This window comes from Myotis yumanensis, unplaced genomic scaffold, assembly GCF_028538775.1.
Source record: "Myotis yumanensis isolate MYYU_CA2020_CCGP unplaced genomic scaffold, mMyoYum1.0.hap1 SCAF_13, whole genome shotgun sequence".
In the NCBI taxonomy this organism is placed as follows: Eukaryota; Metazoa; Chordata; class Mammalia; order Chiroptera; family Vespertilionidae; genus Myotis; species Myotis yumanensis.
In genome coordinates, this window is record NW_027223764.1 from 21,856,244 (window position 1) to 21,871,453 (window position 15,210).

General features: G+C 42.5%; 1 protein-coding gene across 2 annotated transcripts in view; it reads left to right on the top strand.

The window, feature by feature from the left end:
- Positions 1 to 222: 222 nt before the first annotated feature.
- Positions 223 to 15,210, top strand: part of BLNK (B cell linker) — a 71,770-nt gene continuing 56,782 nt past the window's right edge. The window contains exon 1 of one of the 2 annotated variants that reach the window (XM_070432609.1): positions 223 to 510. In XM_070432609.1, coding sequence (XP_070288710.1) covers positions 464 to 510 — 47 coding nt within the window. In that variant the 5' untranslated portion in view covers positions 223 to 463. The remainder of the gene's footprint in view (positions 511 to 15,210) is intronic. The other variant, XM_070432607.1, reaches the window with a different exon arrangement.

The following is a 15,210-nucleotide window of genomic DNA, read 5'->3' on the forward strand; positions in this document are numbered from 1 at the left end:
TGAATTAGTCTGCTTTTTCTTGAGCCCAGGAAGCTGCTGGGGACAGTGTGACACCTGCTGGAAATAGGACTAAATGTGTTTGAGACAACAGGAAGTAGTGACCAGCAGAGCTTGCCCTGACCTGGTTACAAATCTGGTTATAAAAGAAAGCAGCTGGAAAGAAATTTGCATGTCCAATAGGTTTCACTATTAAAGTTTACACAACGTGGAGTAGTCAGCCAAGCTGGCTGGCTCCCCAGATCACATGATTATGTAGAAACATGAAACTTAGCTATGTGTTCGAGCAAGTTTTACTTCTCCCTGGTGCAAGGGTGTTTGCCAGCAGTCTGAACTCTCAGAAATCAGATTCAAGTGACGGGGGCCCTTGAGATCAAAGGTTTATCATGCTACTCCCTAGGAGGGCCAGGGACTGCTGACGTTACCACTGGACGGTTACTTGTGGCTCTTATCATCACCAAGAAGAATGGACAAGCTTAATAAAATAACTGTTCCTGCCAGTCAAAAGTTGAGGTAAGATTCTCCCCAATCAATACTTTTTTTTCTTCTTCTCCTTCTTCTGCTTTTTCCCAATGCTCTTACTGCATCTTAGAAAAACTGAAATCCTAGAATACTTTCTAGTTCTAAGGCAGTGGGTGGCAACTGCTATAGGGAAGTGGGCAGGATTTTTAAAGAAGTGTGTAGGAATAAGTGGGTTTGTTCCAGCTGGCTGTTGCCGATAATAAAGTGTAAAGCTCTGGAGAGAAAATAAAAAGAAATGTCAAAAGTTTAGATTCTACAAAAGATCAGCTTTCAGAGTCTGAATACAGCAAGCTTTTGCTAAGGAAAAGTCTACTTTGGTCCTCAACAATTTCATTGTAGATTGCTATGTAATGTTAAGGGTTGTTGTAATCATTTTATTAATTTACTTTGTGGGTATATATCACAAGTGTTTTGGGGAGATTGGGTCTGGTTTTCTCATGTTCTTATGTCAGTGTAACAATTATCTATAAAAATCCACTTAGAACAAATAAATCAGAAATGACCCAGGGGCAAGAATCAAGAAACTTCTTTGATCTATGGAAAAGATAACTTCCCAAATTTTGAGTTTGAAAGTTTTCTTTTTGTCTCATTGTAAGGGCACGGTGGTTTTTGGAGACTGGAACTTTTAAAATGTTCAATGACTGTTTTATATTCCAACTGCCATTTGAACTTCAATTTTTCACAGGTGTGACTTGTGTAGCAAGTAAGTTATTACAAATATCAAGGAACTAAAACTTTTGAGACCAAATTTAAGAGAAATTAGCCTGGCATTGGCAAAAGGACAGCCCTTCATAGTTAGAATATGGGCCGTATGCCTGGTAGGTGCGTGGTAAATGCAGTTGGAAGTGAACGTGATGTGAAATCTGTAGGCGGTATCGCTAAGTCAGCCATTTTGAGGGCATGTTGTTGGGTGTCTGTGGCTGATCTGCAGGGACAAATAGGCACTCTGTCAAGCCCTTGATCTCAAGTTTCTACACCCTCATGGGAGGAGGGCAAGGAAAACAATGGAAGTAGTAATATAAGAAAGGAATTAGAGTAGCTGGAGAAGGTTTCAGGGAGAAGGTGCTTGCTTCAAGAGCTAGGCTTTGAAAATATCTTCTATTCGGTTGGTTGCCTTTTTGTTTTGTTGGTGGTTTCTTTTGCTGAGCAGAAGCTTTTTAGTTAGATATACAGGTCATGTAGCACAGACTTGTACACTTGAGACCTACATAATCTCATTAACCAATGTCACCCCAATAAATTTAATTTTAGAAAGAAGAGCTAGGCTTTGAGAGGTAGGTAAGATAACCATAGAAGGAAAGCATTATGTCCTGGGAGGGAGGAAATACAGAAGCTGACACGTGGAGCTGGACTTCAGAAGGGTCCATGGTGAGATAGTGAGAGTTTTCTGCCCAGCACAGACAACAGAATAGAGCGTGCGGGACCAGAAGTTCCCGATAAGGTTGGATGCATGGGGTGGGGCCAGATTACAAAGGACAGTGAGGACAAGGTTAGAGAATGGGTTACACTGTTAGAGGGTCACGCCAGCAAACTTATAGGAAGCTGGCAGGATGGACTGGAGGGGGAGGGAAACTGGAGGCAGGGAGACTCAGTAGATGGGGGCAGTTAAGTAACCCAAGCATATAGTGTTGCAGGCCTGGATCTGGGGCACAGCAGTGAAGAGGGGAAGGGAAGAAGAGGTAGGGAAGACATGCCAAAGAAACTAACAAGGAATGGATGTTAGGGCCTCTCACCAATGAGCAGGAGGGTTTTTATAGGTCATTCTTAGAGATATTCCACAACCTGGAGCTATACTAAGTCTTAGAACCTCTTTCAGGAAATACAAATGGGAATTTAAAGAAAAGCAATAGAACCTAAATTACTTGATGGTCCCTCCCTCTGGGACAAAGTCCAGCTTGATCATAGAGTGGTCATAGGTAATATACACCCATAGATTATGGGGTAGAAAAACAAAATTATATTGTGGATAATCATACACTACACTCATCGGCTTAGGCAGAAATAACTTTTTTTCCCCACTTGGTTACTCAGTTGTCTGTACAGAATTGGCCCGTTTTGGTAAAATGTGCACTGTCAACGTGGAACTTTTGAAAGAAATGAAATTGTAAGCACAATGGACTTAAAGCACCATCTTACCTCTTTTTCTGTAATTACATGGGAGTGTGAGAAATAGGTAAATGAAATACTTGATCCCTGTGGTTTAAATCCTCTGTCCCAACTGGTTAACATCAATTCAAAAGGTTGCCTAACTGTGCAATTATTTGGCACCAGATGACAATATAAGTGGAGAGTTGTGTATATACACTCTTAGGATTATCAAAGACCCTGATCTAGGGGATATATTCAAGGGCTGAAAAAAAACTGGAGCAGAAGGAGTGACCAGGAAGGAAGGAAAAGCAGAATCAGCCAAGGAAAGGAGGGAAGGCAGGATTGGAAGGAAACAAGGGATCCTCAGAATGAAGGAGAAAGAGAAGGTTCCTCGATGAACACCGTTGGGGATCAGTATCACCCTGAGACTGTGCTATGGAAGAACTGAGGAAGATGAGGTGGCTAAGTTATATTGGACCACAGAAATGCGTGAGCACAGATTCTCCCCTTTTCTCTCCCATTGGGGCACTACAGAAAGTAGGTTTCTCTGTTAATTCATAAACCTTCAGGATCTTCTAGTTTATTATTAGTCATAATTTTCCCTGGATTTTACGAGATAATTATATCATCAGAAACCCAGCTAAGACCTGGGTTCTCCCACAGTAACATTCCTATGGTCATAAAAAGTTTACACTTCTAGGTAAACATTCGAAATTTACAATCCTGATTACGTTGACTATGTTCTTTTCAAGTTAGTGAAACTAGTTTGAAAAGGAAATTTTATATTTTTGTACTTTTAATATCCTCCCAGAGACTCATCATCTGTGCTTTTGTATTTTTCTTTGAAGCACCTGAAAACACATGTTCACTTATTTTTACAAATGCAAAGGGTCTTTGACATGAGTCTGGTTAAGCCAAGTCTCTACAGTCCTTATCTTATTGGTTAAAGAGTACAGTAGTTTTCAGTCAAACTGACACATATTAACTTTAGGTACATTTATTTAATCTCCCTGGTCCCAGTTTCTTTTCTGCAGCTGATAAGACAGAGATAATAACAGTATGGATCTCATATGGCTGCTGAAAGGATTAAATAAATTATTTTGTGAAGCAGTGACACATAGTGAATCTGGATTCACTATGTAATATTGGATTTTAAAATGGTAGTTTTAAAATAATATTTAATTAATATCAGTATTATTATTCTTGTTAATTCCATAGGATGCAATTGATTTTCACATGGGACTTTACATTGATCATTGATAAATGTCATGTTAGTTTCAGTTCTTCTTTCTGGCTATTTTGGTTATTTTACCTGTTGATTCTGACATTTGTGGCATTAAGCTTTGCATGGACTGTAGATGTGAGAAACATCCCTCCTCCGCCTTAATCTAAGAGGCTAATGCAACTGTTGAGCATGACAGAGCCCTGTCATGGGTGTCTGGGTTTAATGCTAGGACTCTCACTTGGAGATCTGATTTAACAAATTCTGGGATATGACTTCTCTTCTCAGGTCTTGGAATTCTCAATTAGAGTTTCTAGTTACTTGAGATACCAATTTCTGAAGAAACAAATTCACCTTCTTTTCACCATTCTGGCACTAGCGCCCTCTCTGGTCCTCCTTGTTTCTGTCAATAGTTTCATCATCAACTCAAAGTCATCCTTCTCTCTGCACCTCCACTCACCTACCACACCCTATAGTCTTTCCTTTATGATGCCTCCATATATGCCCTTCTCTTCCTTTTCTACCACAGCATCCTGAATAGAATTTCATCTCCCCTGTGTCCCACATCTACAAAACAGGGAGTTTGGGCCAGATAATTCCCAAAGTCCCTCTCAACTCTGTGTGATCCTTTAAGCATGGAGACCATGCTTAACATATGTTACATTTCCTAACACTGTTATTTTATCCCATGACTCTCAGGAATATTTCCTGAATTATCCATGTATTTGAGACAAGCTGTTTTCAAACTCTTTTCTTAATCTGTTGAAACTGCCCACCTCTGAACACTGGGGCCAGAGGATTCTAGAGAGCATCCAGATAAGATTATCTAGAAGGTAACTCTGATGTATTTAGAAGGACAATGCAATTGGAGCCCAAAAGGGCTGAACTCCAATTTCCAGTTACTAACCATGGGTCCTGAGGAAGTCACTCAACTTCTCTAAGCCTCAGTTTCCTCAACTGTCAAATAAAACTAGAGATGCCCTCCTCACAGGCTTGTTGTGAAGACCAAATAAAATAACATGGACTGAAATACACTGATAATATTTGTCCAGGGGCTCACGGTGGATAGAGCAAGTCTTGAGTACACACGTGTCTGGGGGCATCACTCCTCTCCTTCTTTATAAGCTTGGGTTAAAGGCCAGTGCTGATGTGGGAAGGCAAAAAGGAGGCACCACTTCTGATGATAGAGATCCGATAGGCTTCCATTCTCCTCACACTGCATTGTGTCATCTGAGAATCCTCTTAGCTGGGCCATTTGTGTCACACCGATGGATGGACTATTCAGACAAAGCCTCTTTGTCCTTATGGAAAAGCCACACAGAAGCCACATTAGTAGATATTTGCTATGTGTGTGTGTGTCTCAGAATCATCAGCTAAGAAAACTCATGGCACTCTTTCTCACCCGTGGCTGTGCCAGGAAAATCTACACCAGAGTCCACATATCCAAGGCACGCCCTCTCCTGAATCCAATGATCACCTATGTGCCATGTCTGAACAAGTCCTTCCTCTATGCAACCGATCTCCAAATGGGCTAGGATGCAGTTAATTAGGTTTCCAAGAACTGAACCGCAATTACATTCCATCCCTGCCTCCCACATCACTGGATTAGAGGAGACAAGGCTGGTACCAAATGCTTCAGACACACATTTACAGACAATCTCTTGCTTCTTCTCCACCCCCCAACCCCAACAGATGACTAACTTCTTCTGTAGAATTTACTAGTTTAGTTCATTTTCAAAGAGGACCTAACTATTGCCCTTATGCAATGACATCAAAGAATCTAGGCTTATTAAAGAATACAGTTTAGAAAAAAAAAAGAAAGTAAATGACAGCTTGTTATAGGGAAATTGAAACAACGGATGGTTTTCTTTGGCTTTTTAATAAACCCTAGACATAGCTGCATCATTGAGATGAGTGGTTCTCTACCAGGGTCAATTTTGCCCTCTAGGGACATTTGATCGCCACAATTGGGGAGGGAGGTGCTATAGGCACCTAGTAGTAGATGCCAGGGGTGCTTCTAAACATCCTTCATTGTACAGAGCAGTCCTCATCGCAAAGGATTATCTGGCCCAAAATGTCAATAGTGCTACTGTTGAAAATCTCTGATTCAGACCAGGAAGCACATATCCATTTGCATATTTTTATAGCGACAGTATGTACTTAAAGTTTAGAACATAATATATGTAACTTTGCAATTGATGCAGCCTCTGCTCACTGAACTCATTTTCCTTGGTCAGGGATGGTTTGAGTGAAGGGTTGCCAAGGGAAAGGGCTCGAAGTACTTGGGCCTATATTTTAATGATTTGTTTTTTTGTTTTTTCAAAAAAAAAATATTTTGTTTCTAACAAAACTGGATTCCACGAACTACATGCACCATTGAGGTACATGTTGTTCTCCCCTGGGTAGAGAAATGGGAGCAGGAAAAAATTTCTAGACATAAGATCCTCCTGGAATAGGCTCTGCTTCTACCTCTGACTTCTTAAGTTGGTATTGATCTTATCCAGATGTCAGAAAAACAGTTTTCCTGATTCTCTTGTGCTGTCAGGAATGTGAGGGATGCACGCTGGCGTGGGGTTGCTGTCTGATGTGATGTCAGATGCTCCAGGCTCCTGGTTGATCCCAGATTCTGCCTCCAACCTAAAGGGGCTTCAGTACTCTTGGCAACTGTAGAAATAGCCTTGCCACTGACAGCTGAGGGCTGCTCCCAAACAGCTCCTCCCACAGGCCCCTGCTCTCCTGGTCTGGCCCACCTTCTCCTACCTGTCCCATCCCACCTCCCTTCCGAAAGGATCTGTGGGCAGCGACACCTACAGGCTTATTTTTAACTCCAATGTTTTTTATAACCCCTTCTGGTCTAGGTCCCCAAATAAGCCATTTTCCTACAGCCCAGCATGGCTGTTTCAGTGCTAATTTCAAAAGTAAGGCAAGGAAGCCAGCTTCAGGGACATGTACCTCCTTGGTGAGTCATGCTTCTCCATTAGCCACTTTCCTGAGAAAGGAACTCATAACCCCAGGGGCATCCCTGCCTCCCCCAGGCTAGCTGGGGCCCCAGACCTACTCCATCCAGACAGCATCCCTTCCCACATGCAGCAGGGGCCTGTGAGCTCCCTGGTAGTGTGGCCGGGCACTCACACAGGGCCCGTGTCCCAAGAGCCCCATTCTGGGGTTAATGACGTGCTGTCACAGTCTTGAAACTCTGAATAATACTCAACAAGGGGCCCTGCATTTTCATAATACACTGGCCCCAGAAATTATGTAGCCAGTGCTGGCCACAGGTTCCACGAGCCACGAGGCTGAGCCTGCTCCCCCCGCAATGCGTAGGGACATGGACATCAATGGGGAAGCCCCTACCCAGATCATAGAGGTTTACCTGCCCAGGACTGAGAGGCCATCTCTTCTGCCCCTTTATTTCTCAGGTAAGAAAGCCAAGGCCCAGAGAGGTGAAGTTACCTGTTCAAGCTCGCACCAGCAGAGCCTGTTCTAGAACTACACCTCAATGTTTGCCAGCCAGGAAGATGAGCAGTCCACACCCTGCTTTTTTCCCCCTGTGTCATTTACTGGCCAATTAAACATTCTAACTTAGTCTGTATTCTAAAATCTTACTAGACATTTTTTTTAAAATTAAAAGGCAACTAATTTACTAGTCAGAATCCCCAGTGAAGCCCACCCAATCATGCTGTCAGTATTTCAGGCTTTTACATGTTTCTAGGTCCAAACTTGAATGCCACGCTTACTCAGATGTGTTTGATGTACAGTTTTAAATAATTCTCCCACTGGTCAGGTGCTAAATTTAGGTCTCTTTCAGGTGTCTTATTGTGTTGAGACAAGCACCTCTGCAGTTGCCTTCTTTTTTTACCCCTTCTTTCTCTCCTTTTAAAAGTTTTTTAAGTGAATTTCTTAGGGTGACATTGGCTCATAAAACCATATAGGTTGCAAAGTGTACAACTCAAGGAAACATCATCTACACACAGCATTGTGTGCCCGCTGCCTCAAGCCAAGTCTCTTTCTGTTCCCATTCTCCCCTCTCCCCTTTGCCCATCTTCACCTAGCCCCTCAACCCCCTTTCCCTCTGGCTAACACCACATTGTTGCCTATGTATATGTGCCATATATATATGGGTGGTTTTTTTTCTTAATCCCTTTACCTTCTTTCATCTAGCCTCCCAACCCCTCTCTCCTCTGACAGCTTTCTGATCAGCAATTCACGGCTTCATTCATTCATCCCTCATTCTTTCCTTTCTTCAGTGAAGAGACATTTATTGAGCATGTACTGTACAGTGAGCACTGATCTGGTCACTGCCTTTGAGGAATGCGAAGTCCACTGGGAAGAAAGACATTTAATCAAGTAATTCCAATAAAGAATTGCTGGGAGAGGCAGTCTCATGCGTGCAGTATTTCAAAGCCCCACTCAACCACATAAGAATGGCCCTTGGGCCTGGAATACTTCCTTACCAAGAGATAAGGAGTTCTTGCAGGCTGTGCCAAGCTTATCACCTTGTTTGAGAATATCTTTCCCTGTTTCATGCTCAAGGAGTGCTCCTGTTCCTTTGTTCTGCTTAGGCAAGTATGGCAATGGCCCTCAGGCACACCACTGCCTTTCAGGAGAGAGGATTACCTGCAGGCCAAATGGCTGCAGGGAGCTGGGGTTAGCCACAAGGGACCATTGCACACCACTGATGTTGATTTTGCTCTATCTCTTCTCCATGTGAGTAAAGCATTGCTCTATCTGAATAAATAAATGAATAAAATAAAGAATGCTCCCACAATAATGAACACGAATGTAATCTGAAAATGAGTTATAAGGAGCAGAGTTAGTCTTACGTGTGGACTGAGTGTACAGGATCAATGTGGTGTAATTTAAGAAGTGCTCAGAGAGGTGTATTTGCTGTTCTGGAAAGAATATGAGCTTTGGAATCAGGCAGACCTAGGTTTGGGTACTTGCTCTGTACCTACTAGCTCATGGCCTTTGAAAAGATCTTTTTTAGCCTCAGCTTTACCAGCTGGAAAATGGGAATGATAATATATACCATAATGGGGGTGTTGCAACAGTAACTATGTTGACTAGAAAGAGAGCTCAGTGAATGTCCCCCTAAAATCCTCCTAGCCTGGGCTTTCCTGAGCCCACAAATAGTGTCATAAGCATGGCATCCAGTTGGATAAGGCAGTGTCTCTAATTCTTGGATCAGAATTAGACAGCACGAAGTGTAACAGGCTCAGGCATTAGTGTTATCTGTCACGAACACCCAGGCAGGAATCAATGATCTGAGCCAGCTCAGACTGAGGTGGCTCACTCAACAGTTGTTAGCTGAAAGAATGGAACATTGTTCAAGAAAGTGGTGATAAGAAAGAGGGAAAGGTCAGAGCAGGGAGGCAACAGCTCCCTACCTAAAGGAATTCCCAAGGAGGCCATGACTAAGGGTACTTAAGGGTACTTGGACTAGAGCAGTGGTTCTCAACCTTCCTAATGCCACGACCCTTTAATACAGTTCCTCATGTTGTGGTGACCCCCAACCATAAAATTACTTTCGTTGCTACTTCATAACTATAATTTTGCTACTGTTATGAATCATAATGTAAATATCTGATATGCAGGATGTGTTTTCATTGTTACAAATTGAACATAATTAAAGCGTAGTGATTAATCACAAAAACAATATGTAACTATATATGTGTTTTCCGATGGTCTTAGGCAACCCCTGTGAAAGGGTCGTTTGACCTCCAAAGGGGTCGAGACCCACAGGTTGAGAATCGCTGGACTAGAGGATTAGAGTTCAAAGTCAGAAGAAATGTCCTCCCATGTTCAATTTTTTGTTGTTGCTGTTTACTTGACAACTTCACTTTGTTCAAAGTGTAAAACGTTGCAGAAGAAAGAATAATCTTTCAAGCACATAAAGCATGTTAATGTCCATATTTAATACTGAACAGGAAAGAAATTGTCATTTTGCTGTAGTGCAAATAAATACTGGAGAATCAAATACAAACATGAGAAATGTACTTCCAAAAAAAAAAAAAAAAAGGAAGATGGAAAATGGAATACTAAGTCATTGGAAAACTGAACCTCTTACCCATATGTGACTATGTTGCCCTTTAAACGGCCTCTTTAGCCTGTTCATGGGCAAAGTTCTCTTTTTACAATGGAAAGACTTTTGATTTCACATCGTTTCCACATTCAAAGATCATTACAGTTGCCAAGTCAATCCCAGATGATTGGGCCTAACATGCCTGATGAATTCTGAAGACAACCTCTTAACAGAATTAAAACAAAAACTATTCATGCAAATACCCCAACAGTTGATTGAAAAAGAATCTGCTTCAAAATTGCTAAAGACTGCTTTTTGTGTATGAGTTTCCTTCCGGGGTGAGGAGAGTGTTCTGTGACTAGGTGGTGGCAGTGATTGTACAGCATTGGGAATGACTAAATGCTCCTGAGTTGTATACTTTGAAATGATTGAAATGGTGAATTTTATATTGTGTGTATTTTACCACAATAAAAAAATTGATATTGAAATTTTCCATATTTACTTAAAATAGTTTATTTAAGGGACCCATGATCATATTCTTATTTGACCAATTAGATATTGTTTCATATGTTTAAAAAATGTATTATCAATAAACATTTCTGAATGGTTTTTAATAATTAAAAGCTTGCTTCTACTTCAATCCCTACACATCATGTTCTCCAATATACTTTTTGTTGCTGTTAATCCTCACCTGAGGATATTTTTCCATTTATTTTTTAGAGAGAGTGGAAATAAGAGGGAAAGACACAGAGAGAGAAACATCGATGTGAGAGAGACACATCAATTGGTTGCTTTCCGCATACGCCCTGACCAGGGCCCCAGGATGGAGTCTGCAACCGAGGTACATGCCCTTGACTGGAATCGAACCCAGGACCCTTCAGTCCACAAGCCGATGTTCTATCCACTGAGCCAAACTGGCCAAGGCCCCCAATATCCTTTTATGCAGAGCCCAGTGAAATGAGCTTAACTGAGTCAATTTTTTCCAGTAATGGGAAATACCATCCCATACTATTTACTCCCTGAAAATACTTTAGCTGGGCAAATGGATGCCCAGACAAGTGGGTATCAATATTATAGTGTACCATGTACACACAGCTACGACTCATTTTCCTCCCTTAGGTTAATTTTGAAAAGAACATGCTCAAAGTCTTAAAACACATTCATTTTCTAGAATTATATAGGTTTACTCAGTGTGAAGAGGAAGGAAAGCACGGCAGCCCTTTAGGACCCAGTGGCTCCTGCCCATAAAACCAGGGACAGGGAAAGCCAGACAACTTGTGTCACATCAAATGAAATCTTCTAAGAACTTTTAAAAGCTAATATAGCATGGTTTCCTTGTCAGCTCATCAGTTCAGGGTGATGTGTCCCATGACTAGCTGCCTCTGATAGGATAAAGCATTCCAGGATTTTTTTTTTAAGGATTCAGGGATTTAGTATAATCATCCCTACTCATGGTTGTGCCCAGTCAGCCCAGTTTCTGTCTGCTTATAACCCAGATCAGCAGTTTGGACGTGCCAAAGACTACCACAAAATATTTGCAAATCTCAGTAGGGGAAAGAAAAAAAATGGCAGAGTGTCTGGAAAAACTTGCAAACTACTTTCCCCATTTAATACGTGGTTAGTACGACAACCCAGGCTGTGAGATGCTCACGTGCAACGTGCACGCATTCCCTCCACCCAGGACTCCTCCGTTGTCTTTCTGACCAGGGTGTCGAGAAAGGACACACGAGGCTGTGGTGCTCAGGCCTCCTTCCAGTTTCCAGCCTCTACTTCTTTTTTTTAAAATAAATATTTATTGTTCAGATTATTACAGATGTTCCTCTTTTTTCCCCCATATCTCCCCTCCACCTGGTTCCCATCCCACCCCATGCCCTTACCCCCTGCCACTGTCCTCATCCATAGGTGTAAGATTTTTGTCCAATCTCTTCCCGCACCCTCCACACCTTCTTCCCCCCAAGAATTGTCAGTCCACTCCCTTTCTATGCCCCTGCTTCTATTACATTCATCAGTTTATTCTGACTTAATTTTTAGGTTCACTTGTTGATAGGTATTTATTTGTTGTTCATAATTTTTATCTTTACCTTTTTCTTCTTCTTCCTCTTCTTAAAGAATATCCTTTAGCATTTCATATAATCCTGGTTTGGTGGTGATGAACTCCTTAAGCTTTTTCTTGTCTGTGAAGCTCTTTATCTGACCTTCCATTCTACATGATAGCTTAGCTGGGTAGAGTAATCTTGGTTGTAGATTCTTGCTATTCATCACTTTGAATATTTCTTGCAACTCCCTTCTGGCCTGCATGGTTTCTGTTGAGAAATCAGCTGACAGTCGTATGGGTACTCCTTTGTAGGTAACTAACTGTCTTTCTCTTGCTGCTTTTAAGATTCTCTCTTTGTCTTTAGCCCTTGGCATTTTAATTATCATGTGTCTTCTTTAAATCCCTTTTGTTTGGGGTTCTCTTCGCTTCCTGGACTTGTAAGTCTATTTCTTTCATCAGGTAGGGGAAGTTTTCTGTCATGATTTCTTCTAATATGCTTTCAGTATCTTGCTCTCTCTCTTCTTCTGGCACCCTGATAATTCGGATGTTGGTATGTTTGAAGTTGTCCCAGAGGCTCCTTACACTATCTTCATATTTTTGGATTCTTTTTTCATTTTGCTTTTCCAGTTGGGTGTTTTTTGCTTCTTTGTATTTCAAATCTTTGACTTGATTCTTGGGATCCTCTAGTCTGTTGTTGGATCTCTGTTTTTTATTTTTAATTTCAGTCAGTGTATGTTTAATTTCTGGCTGGTCCATTTTTTTGGCATTCTCATTATGATCCTTGAAGGTCTTACTAAGTTCCTCGGAGGTTCATAGAAGATTCTTGAGTAACCTTATAACTGTGGTTTTGAACTCTATGTCCCCCATTAGTTTGCTTTCCTCCATTTCTTTCATTTGTGACATGTTTCTTTGTCTCTGCATTTTTTGGCTGACTGTGAGGACCCGTTGTGTCTATAGTGGAAGAACTGCTGTGTTGGAGACACCCTTATGAGGCAGGACTTGCTTCAGTGGGGCTTTGGTGCTCACTGAGTCTGCTTCTTGAGTGTGTCCCTTATGGATGTGAGGAGTTGAAATCTGGTGTCTGACCAGGGGTACCCTGGCTCCTGGATCTCCAAGTCAACCACTGTGTGGGTCCACCCAGCAGGAGCTACAACGATATCAACAGATTTCTCCTATTTGTTTGGACTTTGGAAGTTTTAGAGCGCTCTGACCCAGCTGCAGTTTGTTGGGTTAGGCTGCAAAAGCACAGGTGATTCCTTTGGCCACTGGCACAGCTTGGGTGGGGATGTAAATTGAGTGGGGTGGGGTCTCAGAGAATCACCAAGGCGGAGCAAACAGCAATGGTTGTCATCAGCATCTCTGCGACTCCTCGAGTCTCTGCAACTCCGACTCTGAGTCTGACTCCGAGTCTCTGAGTCCCCAAGTGCCATGCCCCAACAGCAACAATGATCCCTGAGAGTAGCTCTGCGAGAAGGCCACCCTTGCTTTCCAAACCGCTGCAAGACAGTCCAGTTTCTCCCCGTAGGAGTCTGGGACCTCAGAATCTCACCTTAAATGAGCTCAGTGCATTCGAGAGCTTGTATCCCCTTCCGATTGAAAAAAACCATGCACCCAGGTGCAGCCGCCTCGCGCTCGCCTTCGTACCTCTGTTCTTAGTGCCTCTGCACCTCCTATTCAGTCTCAATGCACTTCTTTCTTTCTTTCTAGTTGTATGACTTCCACTCGGCCAGCTTTCCCGTGGTTCTGGATGATAGCTGTTTTATCTTATAGTTATAGTTCCAATGTTGTTGTGGGAGGCAGCACGCATAGGTTTATACCTTATGCTGCCATCTTGGTTCTCTCTCCCAGCCTCTACTTCTGAGCATGTTCCGACGCCAGAGAGCTCATGCCACAGTCCCTCCTGCCACCTGCGTGCATCGCCATCTCTCTTTCCCCCTCCTCCGGTCATAGGTCCCTTTCTCTTTTCTCTCTGCCCCTCCCTAAAGACTGCAACAAGCCCTAAGATTCCATGCTTCCCTCCAGCAACAAGTCTGACCTTGGGGACCAGGCAAGGCAGTAGCAGGGTCACATGTGTCCCCAGTAAAAAGTATGTGGCTGGCAGAGGGACTAGATGCCTTCTGCAGTGACAGAGAGGAAGGTCCCAAAGAGGCACTTGGTGCAGCTGGTCACCTGCCCTGGTGAGGGACCAAGTTGAAACAAGTTAGAAGGTGACACTCACGGGTGGTTGAGAGCACAGGTTCTCTGTTGGGGTCCATCCCCAGCAGGTCCAGGGATTCCCAAAGGTGTGGACAGAGTCGGCGAAGAAGGAATGACTGGAGGCAGTGTTCAGTTGATCGTCACAGCCAGGTTCTGTCTTTATTGTCCTGTTACATCTATATTTATACCAGTTGATTTTTTAAAAATTTTTTTATTGCTTAAAGTATTACAAAGGGTATTACATATGTGTCCTTCCCCCCCCCCCCCCCCCGCCCTTGACAATCCCCTGGCCTCCCCTACCCCCCAGAGTCTTATGTCCATTGGTTATGCTTATATGCATGCATACAAGTCCTTCAGTTGATCTCTTACCCCCCTCCCTCCTGCCCCCCAACCCTCCCCGGCCTTCCCGCTGCAGTTTGACAATCTGTTTGAGGCAGTTCTGCCTCTCTATCTATTATTGTTCAAAAGTTTATAATGGTCTCTATTATCCATGAATGAGTGAGATCATGTGGTATTTTTCCTTCATTGACTGGCTTATTTCACTTAGCATAATGCTCTCCAGTTCCATCCATGCCGTTGCAAATGGTAAAAGTTCCTTCGTTTTTACAGCAGCATAGTATTCCATCGTGTAGATGTACCACAGTTTTCTAATCCATTCATCTATTGATGGGCACTTAGGCTGTTTCCAGATCTTAGCTATGGTGAATTGTGCTGCTATGAACATATGGGTGCATATATCCTTTCTGATTGGTGTTTCTGGTTTCTTGGGATATATTCCTAGAAGGGGGATCACAGGGTCAAATGGGAGTTCCATTTTTAGTTTTTTGAGGAAACTCCATACTGTCTTCCATAGTGGCTGCACCAGTCTGCATTCCCACCAGCAGTGCACAAGTGTTCCTTTTTCTCCACATCCTCTCCAGCACTTGTCGTTGATGATAGCCAGTCTGACAGGTGTGAGATGGTACCTCATTGTTGTTTTGATTTGCATCTCTATACCAGTTGATTTTAAACCTATCCATTCTATCCCAAAGGTTAGGGCGTTTCTAATCTCCATTCCAAGGTTACTCTATTGTTCTATTAAGCTACAAGAAAGTAACTGAAGGAGATTATCCTAAGTAAAGATTATGTAGC